The following is a 17,575-nucleotide window of genomic DNA, read 5'->3' on the forward strand; positions in this document are numbered from 1 at the left end:
GTCTGCAGAACAGCCTCCCAGAAGAGGTATGAGGAAGTTTATTTATTTATTGAATTTGTATACGGCCATTCCCAATTGGCCTCATGGCGGCTGACATAATAAGAAGATAAAACATAGTAAAACCCCATAATTAACCCTGGTTACATTATTAAACAATAAAACAAGAGGCAAGTTATTCTGCAGAGCTTTTGGGGCACTCCAAGTATGGGGTAAAGGGAATCTTTTTCCAACTGCATTCTATGTGTTTTTAGAATGACAATTTTAATTTAGCTTTGGATGAACTGTAATTCCAGGAGATTCCCCAGGTCCCACCTGGAGGCTGGCATGTCTAGCTACTACATCCAGTGCAAGGGCAGTGCATAGCCTGCACAAAAAATCCGTCATTCCCAGATTTCTCCATGCCCTGACAGCTATTTCTGACCCTGAGAAGATATACTCTCAGGTCTTGCTAGGATTGCCAACCTCCCGGTGGTGCCTGGGGATCACCCAAATTTACAAGTGATCTCTAAATTACACAGTGATCTCCAAATCCCTGAGAATTGCTGCTTTGTATGATGGACTTTATGACAGCTCAGGCAAGGTACTGCACACAAAATAGCTTATTTAACAAACATTTTATTTTATTAGTGATGCCAGGCACACTGTAAACAGGTGACTTCTGGGGCTGTGGCAGGGAGGTGTCACTAGCTGGCATCACTTCCAAGTTACTCAAAGCCTAAATAATATTTCAGGGGTTACTCCACAGTCAAAGGGTTCGTAAAGGCTTGGTTAGGCTAAGAGCATGAGAGTATGTTCCAGTTTCATATTCAGATAACATTAAAATTACATGTTCTCTTTGAGGACAGTATTTAGTCTCTCATACAACTAGCAGCCTTTAAACCACCATCAACAAACCAACAACAGACCACTGTAATGCACACTTCAACTAGATGTTAATTAGATGGGCCCTAGATATTAGATGTTTTAACTTTAAGCCAACAAAAGCTGGACTCTGAAGTGATGGCACAAGAACATCCTAAATATGAAGCCAAACCAAAATTATTTAATGCCTCTGTATGTTGTTTCACAACCCACCTTTCTAAATCTTTATGTATATTATATAGTATTATCAGCATTGTTTCAAAACAGACCATTAAACACATGCACATTAATCAAAAGCAAAAGCTCATCAGTTCCTAATTTAGGAAGTTTTATTCTGAGGACTGCAATGTCAAGCAGTTTTATAGGGTAGTGAATCCCACAACAAGAAGAAGAAGAAGAAGAAGAAGAGTTGGTTCTTATATGCCGCTTTTCCCTACCCGAAGGAGGCTCAAAGCGGCTTACAGTCGCCTTCCCATTCCTCTCCCCACAACAGACACCCTGTGGGGTGGGTGAGGCTGAGAGAGCTCTGATATCACTGCCCGGTCAGAACAATTTTATCAGCACCGTGGCGAGCCCAAGGTCACCCAGCTGGTTGTATGTGGGGGAGCGCAGAATCGAACCCGGCATGCCAGATTAGAAGTCCGCACTCCTAACCACTACACCAAACTGGCTCTCAAACAAAAAACAAACACCATTTATATGGAAAGTGTTTGTGTACTTGGACATACAATGCATAAATTATAAAACACAATATTAATGTATGTAGCTCTGGTCACCCCCTTCAAGGATCGCTGCCTTGTTGTGGCAAAGGGGCTTGCGTAGTTCAGTGAAGCTATGAGCTATACCGTGCAGGGCCACCCAAGACGGACAGGTCATAGCTGAGAGCTCTGACAAAAGGTGATCCACTGGAGAAGGCAATGGCAAACCACTCCAGTATCTTTGCCATGAAAACTCTATGGACAGTTCCAATAGGCATAACGATATGACGCTGGAAGATGAGCCCCTCAGGTCGGAAGGTGTCCAATATGCTACTGGGGATGAGCAGACGGCTAGTACGAGTAGCGCCAGAATGAATGAAGCGGCTGGGCCAAAGCCGAAAGGACGCTCAGTTGTGGAAGTAACTGGTGGCGAAAAGACAGTCCGATGCTGTAAAGATTTTTATTCCATAGGAACCTAGAACGTCAGATCCATGAATCAAGGCAAGCTGGACGTGGTTAAACAAGAAATGAGAAGACTGAACATCGACATTTTAGGAATCAGTGAACTAAAATGGACAGGAATGGGTGAATTTAATTCAGATGACCATCAGGTATACTACTGTGGACAAGAATCTCGCAGAAGAAATGGAGTAGCCTTCATAATCAATAAGAGAGTAGGAAAAGCAGTCTTGGGATACAATCCCCAAAATGACAGAATGATCTCAGTTCGAATCCAAGGCAAACCATTCAACATCACAGTGATCCAGGTCTACGCCCCAACCACTGCTGCTGAAGAGGATGAAGTTGATCAGTTCTATGAAGCCCTACAACACCTTCTAGAAGCAACGCCCAAAAATGATGTGCTTATCATCATGGGGGATTGTAATGCTAAAGTAGGAAGCCAAAAGATAACCGGGATAACAGGCAAGTTTGGCCTTGGAGTACAAAATGAAGCAGGGCACAGGCTGGTAGAATTTTGTCAAGAGAATACAATGGTCATAGCAAACACTCTTTTCCAGCAACCCAAGAGACGACTCTACACATGGACATCATCAGACCGTCAACACAGAAATCAGATTGACTATGTGCTCTGCAGCCAAAGATGGAAAAGTTCTATCCAGTCAATAAAAACAAGACCAGGAGCTGATTGTGGTTCAGATCATGAGCTTCTTGTTGCAAAATTTAGGCTTAAATTGAAGAAAGTCGGGAAAAGCACTAGGCCACTCAGGTATGAACTAAATCATATCCCTGACGAATACACAGTGGAGGTGACAAATAGATTTAAGGAATTAGATCTGATAGACAGAGTGCCTGAAGAACTATGGACGGAGGTTCGCAACATTGTACAAGAGGTAGCAACTAAAACCATCCCAAAGAAAAAGAAATGCAAGAAATCAAAATGGCTGTCTGAGGAAGCTTTACAAATAGCTAAGGAGAGAAGGGAAGTGAAAGGCAAGGGAGAAAGAGAAAGATACACCCAATTGAATGCAGAATTCCAGAGAAAAGCTAGAAGAGATAAGAATGCCTTCTTAAATGAACAGTGCAAACAAATAGAAGAAAACAATAGAATGGGGAGGACCAGAGATCTTTTCAAGAAAATTGGAGATATGAAGAGAACGTTTCATGCAAAGGTGGGTATGATAAGGGACCAAAATGGTAGGGACCTCACAGAAGCAGAAGAGATTAAACAAAGGTGGCAAAATTATACAGAAGAACTATACAAGAGCGAGCTTAACATCCCTGATGACCACAATGGGGTAGTTACTGACCTGGAGCCAGACATCCTGGAATGTGAAGTCAAATGGGCCTTAGGAAGTCTGAGCAACAATAAAGCTAGTGGTAGTGACAGCATTCCAGTTGAACTATTCAAAATCTTAAAGGACGATGCAGTAAAAGTGCTACACTCAATATGCCAGCAAATTTGGAAAACGCAACAATGGCCACAGGATTGGAAAAGGTCAGTTTACAATCCAATCCCAAAGAAGGGCAATGCCAAAGAATGTTCAAACTACCGCACTATTGCACTAATTTCTCATGCTAGCAAAGTTATGCTCAAAATCCTACAAGCTAGGCTCCAGCAATATGTGGACCGAGAACTTCCAGAAGTACAGGCAGGATTTCGAAGAGGCAGAGGAACTAGAGATCAAATTGCCAACATACGCTGGATCATGGAGAAAGCTAGGGAGTACCAGAAGAACGTCTACTTCTGCTTCATTGACTATGCTAAAGCCTTTGATTGTGTGGAGCACAACAAATTGTGGCAAGTTCTTAAAGAGATGGGAATACCAGAGCATCTTATTTGTCTCTTGAGAAATTTATATGCAGGTCAAGAAGCAACAGTGAGAACTGAACATGGAATCACTGACTGGTTCAAAATTGAGAAAGGAGTTCGGCAAGGCTGTATACTGTCGCCTTGCCTATTTAACTTGTATGCAGAGCACATCATGAGAAATGCGGGATTAGAGGAGTCACAAATTGGGATCAAGATTGCAGGGAGAAATATCAACAACCTCAGATATGCAGATGATACCACTCTAATGGCAGAAAGTGAAGAGGAACTAAAGAGCCTGTTGATGCGGGTGAAGGAGGAGAGTGCAAAAGTTGGCTTGAAACTCAACATCAAGAAAACAAAGATCATGGCATCCGGCCCTCTCAATTCCTGGCAAATAGAAGGGGAAGAAATGGAGATAGTGACAGATTTTATTTTCCTGGGCTCCAAGATCATTGCAGATGGGGACTGCAGCAAAGAAATTAAAAGACGCTTGCTCCTGGGGAGGAAAGCTATGGCAAATCTAGAGAGCATCCTAAAAAGCAGAGACATCACCCTGCCAACAAAAGTGCGTTTAGTCAAGGCTATGGTCTTCCCAGTTGCAATGTATGGCTGCGAAAGTTGGACCATAAGGAAGGCCGAGCGTCAAAGAATTGAGGCTTTTGAACTCTGGTGCTGGAGAAGACTCTTGCGAGTCCCTTGGACTGCAAGGCGAACAAACCGGTCAGTCCTAGAGGAGATCAGCCCTGACTGCTCTTTAGAAGGCCAGATCCTGAAGATGAAACTAAAATATTTTGGCCACCTCATGAGAAGGAAGGACTCCCTGGAGAAGAGCCTAATGCTGGGAGCGATCGAGGGCAAAAGAAGAAGGGGACGACAGAGAATGAGGTGGCTGGATGGAGTCACTGAAGCAGTAGGTGCAAACTTAAATGGACTCCGGGGAATGGTAGAGGACAGGAAGGCCTGGAGGATCATTGTCCATGGGGTCGCGATGGGTCGGACACGACTTCGCACATAACAACAACAACAGCTCTGGTCAACCGTATCATTAACTTTATTTCCCTGCACTGTTACAAAAGTGGTATTTTGAAAGCTAATACTTGAAATAGAAGAGGAACAAGAGATCAAATTGCCAACATACGCTGGATCATGGAGAAAGCTAGGGAGTACCAGAAGAACGTCTATTTCTGCTTCATTGACTATACTAAAGCCTTTGGTTGTGTGGAGCACAACAAACTGTGGCAAGTTCTTAAAGAGATGGGAATACCAGAGCATCTTATTTGTCTCTTGAGAAACTTATATGCAGGTCAAGAAGCAACAATGAGAACTGAACATGGAATCACTGATTGGTTCAAAACTGAAAAAGGAGTTCAGCGAGGCTGTATACTGTCGCCTTGCCTATTTAACTTGTATGTGGAGCATATCATGAGAAAGACGAGGTTAGATGAGTCACAAAATGAGATCAAGATTGCAGGGAAAAATACCAACAACCTCAGATATGTAGATGATACCACTCTAATGGCAGAAAGTGAAGAGGAACTAAAGAGCCTGTTGATGCAGGTAAAGGAGGAGAGAGCAAAAGTTAGCTTGAAACTCAACATTAAGAAAATGAAGATCATGGCCCTCTCAATTCCTGGCAAATAGATGTGGAAGAAATGGAGGTAGTGACAGATTTTATTTTCCTGGGCTCCAAGATCACTGCAGATGGGGATTGCAGCAAAGAAATTAAAAGACGCTTGCTCCTGGGGAGGAAAGCTATGGCAAATCTAGACAGCATCCTAAAAAGCAGAGACATCACCCTGCCAACTAAAGTGCGGCTAGTCAAGGCTATGGTCTTCCCAGTTGCAATGTATGGCTGCGAAAGTTGGACCATAAGGAAGGCTGAGCATCAAAGAATAGAGGCTTTTGAACTCTGGTGCTGGAGAAGACTCTTGCGAGTCCCTTGGACTGCAAGGTGAACAAACCGGTCAGTCCTAGAGGAGATCAGCCCTGCCTGCTCCTTAGAAGGCCAGATCCTGAAGATGAAACTCAAATACTTTGGCCACCTCATGAGAAGGAAGGACTCCCTGGAGAAGTGTCTAATTCTGGGAGCAATTGAGGGCAAAAGAAGAAGAGGACGACAGAGAATGAGGTGGCTGGATGGAGTCACTGAAGCAGTAGGTGTGAACTTAAATGGACTCCGGGGAATGGTAGAGGACAGGAAGGCCTGGAGGATCATTGTCCATGGGGTCGCGATGGGTCGGGCACGACTTCGCACCTAACAACAACAACACTTGAAATAAGTTATATAACCTCAAACAGACACACACTGGTGTGTATGCATCAGTTTGCTCTGCCCCTCTTCCAATGCATTGTGAAGAACAAGAAAGCACATTGTTAAGTAAGAGAGAAGAGATGCTTGTCCCAGTTACAGTTCAGTCAGAATAAGTTATAGCCTGGTTGAATCAATTGGGAGATGGTTCTGCAGTGCCTTGCCAATTGGGAACAGAGCTTTGTGGGGCTATGCTGTCAACAATCCAGTGAGTGATGATTGACCTACCATTCATTCTCCAGAAGTAAAAGCTGCACTTTCCACTCCTCCAAAAAAAGGGGGAAAGAAACAGGCATTGTGTGTTAGTCACTGATACACAGGCTAGCCAGAAACAATTGTTTTTAAAGAAGAGAGGAGAATGGCAGAGGTATCACTTTCAATGGTGCACAGACACTTTAATTTCATCCAATTGCTGTTTAGATCAAGCAGGGTTTCAAAGTACTACAAAAATCCCCAAAACTGTCAGCAGATAAAGCAGTAAGTCGTCTGTATTGCGCACCATGGTTCCTTCACGCCATCTGCAATTCTCTAGTTCAGCAACAGACTGTACTACGTGGAAAGACTGTTCTGCAAAAGCAATCCAGAAGAATACCCAAGTTGTCATCCCACTTCATGCCACACCTAGCTGCAAGCGGATAGCCATTATGGTTATTCAGTGTGTGCTTCAAGACCAAGACTCTTAATGCTGGTTTGTTAACCATAGTGATTTACATAACAGGAAACTTGTACTCTTTCTGTGCATACTTAAATGTAGGGAATTAAGCCCATATCATTGCAAATATTAACTACAAACCAGATGTGGTGTTCCTAGACACCAAGCACTTTTGCAAACACTAGGAATTCTGGGTGTGATACAGACATGCATCAATTTTCAGTGTGTGTTGTCAGCATGCACAGAACAGCAGCTTCCCAGCACCCATATCATCACACACTATTATCAGTAGTGTGCGTGTCCTTGTAGAAACAGCACTCATGCTCCTAACCGATTTCAAACGACCCAGGTTAGACTGCAGCAAATGACAGCTCCTCCTTAGGGCAGAGTCCACCAAGTGGGCAACTGCAGCAGGAGGATGAGTTTGCACAAAGCTCTGTAAGGCGCACACCCAAGCCTGCAAGCGCTTGAGATTTCTGCCCATTAAACACACACTAAGGAAGCAGCTTCCCGGTAGAGAAAGGGCAAAGCAGCAGCCAAAAAACCGAGGGGCAACGCTGCGAGAGAGCGGGGGGAGCTGGACACACTCTACGCCCTCTCCTGTTCCAGCCGTCTCAAACGGGAAGCGCTGCCACGGCCGGCATACTCCCTCGTCTCAACTGGTGAGAAGCGGGATCCACGCGCCCGCCCAAAGCCCGGGGGGGGGGGAGGTCGGCTTGCACCGGAGCCCCCCCCCCCCGTTTCACCTCCGCGAAGGGAGTGCCGCAGGTTCTCCCCTCGCCGCCGCCCTCCTGGTCCCCCTCCCGGGCACTCACGGCGGGTTCCAGCCGGTCCCCCTCCATCCTGGAGCCGCCTCCGCTCCCGGGCTGTTGAGTCGGCGGTGCCCGGTGCGCGCGTCCCCGCCTCTCTGGCTCGCTGGCTGACTCCCGAACGGCTCTGGCCGCCCTCCCGCGGAGAGCGCGCGGCGCGACGGAAGGGAGGGAGAAAGAGAGAGCGCGCGCCCAGCGGCTACGAGGCGCCCAGCAGCTGCTGCCTCTGCCCCCGAGGAAACTCCGGCAATGGCCTGGAGGGGCGGGGCGAGGAAAGGGCGGGGTTTCGGGGCCGCCTGGCAACAACGCCCACAGCATAATGGAGGCGGGGCGCCACCTGGCGCCTTTGTCGGCCGCCCCGGCGCTGAGGCGGTTGACGCGGCGTCCCGGGCAGCCTCTCGTCGCTTGGCGCTGTCAGGCGGGAGAGTCTGGCCGGCCGCCGCGCCCGCACGTCCCTAAGTAGCAGAGGCGGGAAGGAGGCACACGCTTTTCCTTCCTGGGCTTTCCGCGGGGCGCCAGGACCGCCCCCAAATCCTGCCTTTCCCCGGCTAGTTCTTTGCCAGGCAGAAATTCAACAGGTAGAACGTTTCCCTGGCATTGAGACACAGTATGTAAGGAGCGCTTCGCCTGTTGTCGCCTCGCCACGGGCAGCTGCTGAAAACCACAAAATTCCGGATAAAGATGGCATCCCTGGATGGAAGACTGCAGGGGGTGAAATTATTTGTATAGCTCACTGAATATCCAAGGCGGGTTACAGAACAGTACACATGTTATAAAAGGATAAGACTCTGTCCAGAGGAATTTACAATCTACACTACAACAGTGGGGAAAATGACAGCATATCAGTGCAAAAAAGGAAGCCAGTACTGAAGGGCTAAGCTATTGTATTTGTTTGTTTCTTGTTTAACTTCCAAATTCTGCTTTGATAGAATAGTACTCTATTCTGTTTCTATACATCACTCTGTTCCCTGATTATCAATATGGCAGAAAAAAATGGCAGACCAGGTAGGAGGTTTTGCATGCTGACATAATCCCCACTCTCCGATATGTGCAAAAAACCTGCTTTTTTTAAAGCTAAAACGCCAAACCTAAACATGTTAATATCCTTCCAGAATACATGAAGTGGTAAAGGTAATTAAGTATAGAAGGCAGTTGTTTTTAAGAATGGGGGGGGGGGGGGAGGAAGGGGAATTTGCATCCAGGAGCCCTAAACTGGAAGACAAGATTAGAATCAGGATTCTTCCCACCCATCTGCCTTTTCAGGATGCTATAAGCCTGTCAGGGTTCCAACCACTAGAGTTCTGAGCATAGGGCTTAATTCAGGGGAAAAGTAAAATCTTCCTGATTCTAACTAATTACATCCTTCCCAGAAGTTCCTAATAGTTCACATAAAGAACTAGAAGTCTTGTGGCACCTCAAACAATAAAATTTTATTCTTGCATAAACTTGGTGCAATAGCCCACTTTTTACAGTACACTTTTAGAGCATCCTAGAATATAGGATACATCCATGAGAAATTTCATATTATTCTCAGATTATTATACCAGTATATTATCCCCCTCCAATGCAAGCCCTTGTGAACCTCCCAGCTTGTAGGTATTCTGCATACTTCTCACTTTATCTGAGTGTCAGAGGAGAGTTTTTTGTGCTCCTATCTACATTTACTGCTTTTTAAAGATAGCATGCTGCCTTTTTCCTGCACAATGGCAAAAGCAAGATACTGGATCCTAGAACCACTGATGCTGTCCCTTTGTAGTGTTACCCTGCCATGCTTAAAAACTAATATTACATTTGGAATCTTTATTCAGACTGTTCAGACAGTTATGAACTAAATGACATAGGGAACAAGGAACCAATTTCAGCCTCATTGTTGAGTAATAACAAACAGCCCATGGCTGAGATCACTGGATGTAAATTAGTTGCTGTTAGTGCAATATATCTGCAAACCACTCCCTTACTGTTTCTGCTTCCGGCTAACTTTCATCTTCAGAAATAAAGGCTCTCCAAATCATCATATTTTCCTGATAACCCAGGGGGAAGTGGGGAATTCTACTCAAACCAAAATTTAGCAAACCACTGTAATAGAACAATTCACACTTTACTATAGGTCTGAGTGGATAAAAACTTTAAATGAAAAGATGCTAGGCTCAACATTTTTCCACCTAGGCTTTTAACTAGAGATTGATTTTTTAATTCTTTTAAAAAATTGCTTTTAGTATGACCATTACCATGATAATGCAAGATTGCTGGATGTTTTATGCATTGAGTTTTGAATGGCTGGTCTTTTATGAGTTCATCTTTTTATCTTGTGAGCTACCTTGAGCGGGTTTTTGAAAAGATGGCATATAAATGTTTTAAGTAACTCTCAAAGTTAGGATTGGAAATTGAAGGCAAGAAGAGGACAAATCTTTCCCCATTTTCTCTTCCACTCAACATTTCTTCGCAAATTCCTACTTCTACAATTAAGCCAAATTATAGTTTCAAATCAGACAATAGTAACCATTTTATAATAACCATTTTTAATTATTTAGGTATATAAGACAGATTATTTTATATTTCTGTTTTCTAGACAGGAGGGCAAAAGTATACCATTTTACATAAACTTACTGAAAGATACTATGGTATCTGAAGAAAACTAATGGATCTGGTATTAAATGATCAACACTAGGCTTAGATATTAAAATTATTTCTAATGTTCCCAAGCAAAACCTAAAAAGAGGAACTATTTAATCTAACAATGTTTTTGTTTATATTACTCAGTACAGCCTGTCCATGAAAATATATTTAGGACAATAAATCTGAAATAGGCAGCAAGTATTCTCTTTGTTCATATTTAGCACAAAACATAATCTCCATCAGGAGATGGGGAACAGTGCCATCTGTGATTATGAAGGTTAAGCTTCTAAAACACATATTGTTTAGAACTTCTAAAACTCACAGATAGTGTCCTTGGCTGGCATTTTAAAAGTCTTAATTAAAATAAATTGAATTAGAGTCTGCCTTATACTTGACCTACATATTTTGAAAAAGGTCATTAAGACAACTGTCATCAAAGCACCTTTTGGTTTCCTTTTACAACCCTGCAAATTGCTAATACTCTTTAAAGTGATTAACAATGCAATCCTAACAATGTGTTTCTAGGAGTAAGCCCCACTGAAAAGACCAGTATAGGATAGCACTGTGATTACGTTTTTGTCAACATTTTTAAACACGAGAGATTGGTATTATATTTTAAAAATTAAAATAACTGTTTTTAAGATCTCAGGAATAGCATTTAGCTTTTATTACCAACGTCTAGCCTGTTATGCAAACTACCCTGTCTAGTGCTATGCTCTTGTTTATATAAACAGTTGAATATTATTAAATGTCAGTATTAAACATTAAAAACAACGCTTGGAACAAGTTAATTAAAAATTGTTGTTAGAGTTTTAAGACCTCAGGTCTACAAAGGTACATGGCTAAATTTTAACAAGACCCCAATTAGATGTGATTATGCTCCCTGTAGGTGCTGAGAAATACAAAACACATTCCCATATTGCATATTATGTCTTCACAGGAAAAATGGTTTATCACAAAACATACATTTAAATGGATACACACATGATTCCACTAATACTATTAATTTTTGTTAAGAAGCAAATGCATAATCCCACGTGTATTAAAGTGCTCCTGCAGTTACATAGTTCTGGGATAGGTAGAATAAATCCTGTCACAAATGTGCAGAAAAATCCATTCAAATCTTTCTCCCTGTGGACATCCTGGGAAATTCCAAATGTGTCCTAGGAGAATAGAGGAAAGCTGGCAAAGACCACTTCCTGTACATCATAGTGCAAAATCCTAAACAGAATTGACCAGAGTCGTGTCTGCCTTGCCTTGCCTTTGGACTCTGTCCGTCCAGTCCAACACTCTATGCCACAGTGGCCAAACCCCCAGTGCCATCAGAGGCCCATTAGCAAGGCCAGAACTCCAGAAGCCCTCCCACTGTCCCCCTCCATCCTGTACCACTTTGTTTCCTACAGGCATGCAGAACTTCCAGAGCAGACGTTGCATTTCTCAGCTATGAAATTGGAAGAATGATTCCTCTATATATTTGTGAAACAGCCAGGGGGGTGGGATGTGTCTGGCTGTCCAAGTTGCGATCGGGCCCTGATTGGCCCTGCCCTTACAGCTCTCGCCCTCCCTCCCTGGACACTTGCCTCGTTCCTCTCAGACACGCCAGAGACAGAGACACACAGAGCCCTGCCAGACCGAACACGAGCCCTCATTCCCTCCTATCGCCCCTGCTGCGAGAGAGGCAGAGAGAGACACAGAGAGAGCAGCCGAGGGAGAGACAGACAGAGAGCTGCCACAAACTGCACACCAGCCCTCCTTCCCTCCTACAAACCAGCTCTGATTACTTACTATGCCTTCTGCTGTGAGGCACACCGAGACACACAGTGAGAGGGGGCGGGAGAGACACAGAGAGAGATCTGCACCTCCCGGTGTCCCCTGGGTCCTATTGCCCATTGCATTCCTGCTTGCAATGGGCTTTCTTGCTAGTTATTCTATAATTCTATGATTCTAACTCAAAAGTGCTGTAATATAAAGTACTATGCACAAATGTTAATTAAATGTTCAATAAATTATATTGAACAACTCCTAAATGCTACTTTGAGGTTATGATTAGACTAGTTTGCTTGAAACTTCCTCACTGCAGTGTTACTTCTCTTCAGTTACAATCACTCTCCTGTTAAGTTGGGCTACAATGTCACTGATGTCATTAATGAGGTTGTACAAGGACTGTTCATTAATGTGACGAAAAATGCTTCAGTCTCTTTCTGGATTTGAGATGTACTGCATTTCTTATTTTTCAAACAAAAACTACTTCTATGACTGGGCAAAACCATGCCTAGTTGGAGGCAAAAATAGGATTTATATGAAGGGACCACAAGGAATATGGAAATGAAGGTGGGTTTTGGGAAACCCCAGTAGAGAAGGGAGCATTGGAGACAGGAATGGGAAATGGATGCCCCCTCCCTCAGCTGAATAATGGTGGAGGAAAAGAGAAGTAGCTGCAAAATGATAATGCCAACTGTTTTTCTTCAGTAGCTATAAGCTACAGACCTATTTTAAGAGGAACAGGGGAAGAAAGACACCCACAAGTTACAAGTGACATAACACGCAGGAAAGTTTTTAGAGTTTTAAGAAGCAAACGTCATCAGTTTCTCTTTTAACATACATTTGAAAACCCTGAATCACTTCCTGAAAGAAGACAGCTTTTTCCTTCTGTATTCACTATCCATAAGAGAAAGTGCCAGTAATTTAGAAGCGTCACATAACAGCATGAGGCAGTGCGGGATTGAGGGTCGTGGTGACAGCTGTGCCATGGGATCGCCAAGAGTTGGACATGACTGAATGGCTGACAACAACAACACCACAATCTACATGATGGCTATAAGGAGTGATAAATACTAACCTTGCAAAGCATAGTTCCTCCTCAGGCTGAGGCCAGTATGCACATATAAAAATAAGAATTAAAATTTAGCTGGCAGGAAACGTTTCTAAACTCCACAGCAGGCTTATTTCATAAAAGGTTTCTGTTTCACCCAACATTTTTTTTCCTTTACTACTCAGATGGGAAAATCCAGGGCATTTCCACACATGCAAAATGTAGCTGGGCAGCCTTCGAATGTTGGCAGCATATTCAGGCCCCTTCACATGACGTCGCCAACATCCCGAAGCTGTCCAGTAGGCGGCTCGCAATTTCATCATTTTTAAAGCATGATGAGCTAACTCCAGAAAACTCCCTTCAGCTCCTCTTGTCTGCTAAAGCAAGACCTTCAACTACATAATGATCAAATTACTGCGCCAAGAGCAAAACAGAGTTCCCATTTTTCATCTCCTAACCTAATCACATTTCATGCTGTTAAGATCTCCACCAGCTCTTTGTTTCTGACTAAACAACATTCTCTCTCCAGCCCCCCCCCCCCTCCGCAACATGTTTAGATCAGGTTGTTCTCATGTTTCTTACATTTATTCCTGAATCACAATTAGGTGTCATGCCTATACCTGCTACATCTGGTGAACTACCAGATAGCACTCCAGAGGCCATAGCCGACATAGGAGCACTGCCTGGACCAAACACACCCCCTGTGTCGTCTGTTGACCCTGTCAATGAGGATTGGAGCCAGCCTGATCTTCTAGAAAGAGCAGCCTGGTCCCAGCCAGGTTCCTATCCAGTACCCTCAAGACCCAGAGGGAAGGTCCCGATCTAGTCCAGAGAACATGCTGGAGTAGACATGATGGCATGCAAATCTGACAGCTGTCAGCTTGGCTATCAGCATGCTGTCATTCCTGATGGTGCACAGCTGAAGCTCCTTCCTTGGATGAGGATTATGCCTAGCTGTAAATTCTCCAACTAAAGGCTACTCCACCCAGCTAGGTTGTACTTAAAGAGAGGCTTGGGACAAGCCTCTCTGTGGGTGAAATGCACGTATTTCCTCCCCGTCTGCCTAGATGTTCAGTGATCCAGTTTGCTAGGGCAAAGCCTTGCTTAGTTGATTCCTGGTTCCTGACTCTGTTTTGGCTCTTGACTTCGGCTTGGCTCCTTGACTTTGTTTCTGATTACTGACTGTGGTTTGTCTTTATTTCTTGGTTCTCGATTTTGGTATGTTCCTTGACTCTGTTCCTGACTCTTGAATCCAGCTCAGCTTTTAACTCTGCTCCCTGGTTACTTGACCATGGTATGGCTTTGGAACTTTCTTCAGTAACTGACTCCCTGCCCCACCCTCACCTTTGACCCCAAGGACTGGACTCTGGATGCTGAGCTTGCCTCACAATTTGGTCTCAGCTTCCCTGTAACCGGTGTGTGGCCCAGAAGGGCAGCACAATTAGGGTTGCCAAGTCCTCCCTGGCCACCAGCAGGAGATGGGGATAGGATTGCCAGATCCAGGTTGAAGAGAATTGGGAATGGAGCCTGGGGAGGAGAGAGGCTCAACTGGGTATAGTACCATAGAGTCAACCCTCCAGAGCATCCATTTTCTCAAGGGAAACTGATATCTACAGTTGGGAGATGAGCTGTAATTCCAGGAGGTCCCTGGGCCCTACCTGAAAACTGGCATCCCTAGTCACTGTGAACATTTTAATTGACTTTGAGGATTGTATGCCACTTGTCAGTTTCCAGGCTTACTTCAGAATAGCAGGGAAAGAAAACATTCAGGCGAGCTCAGAGAGAAACATCTAAGATCTCTTGCCTCATCTGGGATGGGAAGACAGCACACAGACCCTTCAAATTCTGTGCAATCTGAGCCAGAGCGTGGGGAAACGCACACTCTCACGAATCCTTTGCAGCATTTTCGTATCTTGATACTTTTAGAGCTAACATTTTACCAATTAAAAAGCAAGATGTCCATTGAAGTGCCAAAATATGAGTTTAACATTGAAGATAGCAAGTTAATATTCCCCACAGAGGTCACCTGAAGTTTTCTTGTAGTGACTGAAGCATTGTTCCCATTCATTCTAATTAGTGTAACCTTTCTCTATTCCCAGTGAGTAAGTCTGCAAAAAAGGGAGAGTGAAGAATATTCTTCCAGGTAACACTTTAAAAAGCCAAATACAAAATATGCAAGGACATAGCTGATTTTTAAGTATGCTGCAATCATGGTTTGGAAGTGGAAATGCTACCCCCTGAATTATAGAAACTATTAACTACATATGATGTGAAGATTTTCACCTGTTTTGTGTCTAGGGTGCCATGCAGTATTAGCTATATTTATGACAGATGCCTTGTAACTGGAAAAAATGTCAGAGCTACTGCACAACAAAGAAAGTCTTCTAAAATTAACAAATTTGAAATTACTTCAGATCAAATTCTGATTTGTAAAATATGCCTGAAAGTATTAGCTTTGTCCACATGATCATCCAGTTGGTCTGAGGGATGGTTTTGGGAAAAACTAAACTGAATTGAAGGACCTTTGCCTAGACACAATATCTATATACAATTAGCAGCTCTCTTGATAGATGATTTATAATGATCCAGCACAAAATCAACAGGGCTTCTGTATGACATGTTTTTCAGCATTCTCCCTGCCCGCAGAATTCCAGCAGCAGTCACAGACACACACATATTGCATCCCTGGGACTTTTGTGGGTTGTTCTGTTGTTGTTGTTCAAAAGCAGCAATTGAGTATCATAACAATATGTGAATCAGATTTGCTGGATTTCCAGCTTTCAAAGCATCTAGCCTCTTTCACCATAGAGATGTAAGGGGGGTATATAAAGCTTATGACTAAAAGAGCTAGAGAACTTTTTAGAAAATGAAAGCTGGAAATTCAAAGAATCTGATTCACCTGTTGTTATAATGATATTCTTCCCCACCCCAAAAAAGCTCCCAGCTGGCAAGGGGCAATGGTTACTGCTGAGACAGGGGCAGGGGAAATGGCTGCCATGTAGGAGGCCCCCCCCCTTTCCTGCCCACATGGCAGCAATCCAGACTTTGGTGCAATCTTTCCACAATGTTATGAGAAAGTTCAAAGCCAACTCAGGAGGTACGTGAATGCACCACAAGGCAGTGTGAAATGAGGGGGAGGATGGGCATTTCCCAGCTGCCCTTAGCCTGAAGCATACAAGGTCAGGAGAATCTGAATTAACTAGTAAGCAAGCCCGCTGTAAAATAAATACAGCAGGCGCTAGGCATGGGAACCCCCGGCAGCCGCGCTCTGCGTGACTGCCGGGGGCTCCCTTGGGCAGCGGCCTCTCGCCACGTCAGGCCGCTGGGAAAGGAGCAACTGCGAGCTGTGCTGCGCGCGGCTCACAGTTGCTCCGGCGGGGATTCGGAGGGACCAATCGGCAGGCGCTTTGCGCCCGCCGATTGGTCCCTCCAGTAATCTGTCCAATCGGCACCCTTCCTCATCACAGACACATCCCACCTCCCAAGCCCTTACCCTTTTATTTAGTCCGCGGCGGGCTGTGTTAAAATGGGTTAATTAACTCCTCCCTTTGTCTTCTTTCCTCCTAGAAAGACTTTCTATGAGACACACAGGGGATCTGTCTGAATCACGGGACATGCTATCCATTGCATGTGCCATTGAAATCTATGAGTACAAAGTAACAGGGTTGGGTCCTCCAGGCATTTTAATCTGCAAAGTTATTCACATTAGGATGGTCTAACAGCAAGAGCAGTTTGATTTCAGTTGTTAGCATTAGGGGCCAAAATCCCATTCCATAATCAGTACCATCCCTTAAGCATTATAAGCTTTCAAGTAACACAGACAACAGATGTGATATATAGATGCCCCTTCTAACATAAGGCTACAAATGTGCCCCTTGTAATATAAGGATTTTATGTGAGTAACCCTGGTATAATAATTGCCAGTTCTGCTTGAGAACTTTCCTGCCACATTACTTGCGTTCTGACTATTGCAACATGATATCTGGTCCCTTATCCAAGCCCTCTGTACTCAGTCGTACCCCCTCACTGAACAACATTACGGTAGACAGTCCAATCCAGTAAGGCAGTTCAGAAGGAACAAGCTCATTACCTGGCAATTGAGAAAAGAAAAGAAAACCGCACCAGCGTTATGCCAATGTAACTCCATCTGCCAGCCAGGCAGTTTCCCATTTGACTTTATCATTAATCTTTGATATCCTATCAGATGTTAAGTAAGTCCACATAATAGAGGTAGGTGAGAACCACACCCTCACAGAGGTCCAGAGACTGGGGCCACTTTCAACTTTTGAGGCTCCTAGCCATTTTTTAAAAATCAAATGACAACACACCGTGTGACAAAAAATGCTGAGAAACTTCTTAGACACCCCAAACTTAACAAGTGACTTTTACGCTTCAAGCCGGGCCAAATTCCCCTCCTCCAAGGGGCCCCGGTTAGAACCCCTTTATGAAACCGCCTCTCCTTTCCACGATCCGGGCAGGAGAGAGACCAGCCGTCAGGGGGAGGCAGTCCCGGCCCCGCAGAGCCCAGGCTCCCTCCTTGCCATGAC

The 17,575-nt window shown here is 44.3% G+C and overlaps 1 protein-coding gene across 4 annotated transcripts in view; it reads right to left on the reverse strand.

Moving 5' to 3' along the window:
• Positions 1-17,575, reverse strand: part of TRIM36 (tripartite motif containing 36) — a 49,133-nt gene that overhangs the window by 30,814 nt on the left and 744 nt on the right. For 2 of the 4 annotated variants that reach the window (XM_077344321.1, XM_077344320.1), the window contains exon 1: positions 7,607-7,864. The exons of 1 other annotated variant lie outside the window; for it this stretch is intronic. In XM_077344321.1, the coding sequence (XP_077200436.1) occupies positions 7,607-7,633 (27 nt within the window). In that variant the 5' untranslated portion in view covers positions 7,634-7,864. Of the gene's footprint in view, positions 1-7,606; positions 7,865-17,575 lie in introns of those variants that run through there. One more of the 4 variants, XM_077344323.1, reaches the window with a different exon arrangement.

The sequence above is a fragment of the Paroedura picta genome, chromosome 7, assembly GCF_049243985.1.
Source record: "Paroedura picta isolate Pp20150507F chromosome 7, Ppicta_v3.0, whole genome shotgun sequence".
NCBI classification, from domain to species: Eukaryota; Metazoa; Chordata; class Lepidosauria; order Squamata; family Gekkonidae; genus Paroedura; species Paroedura picta.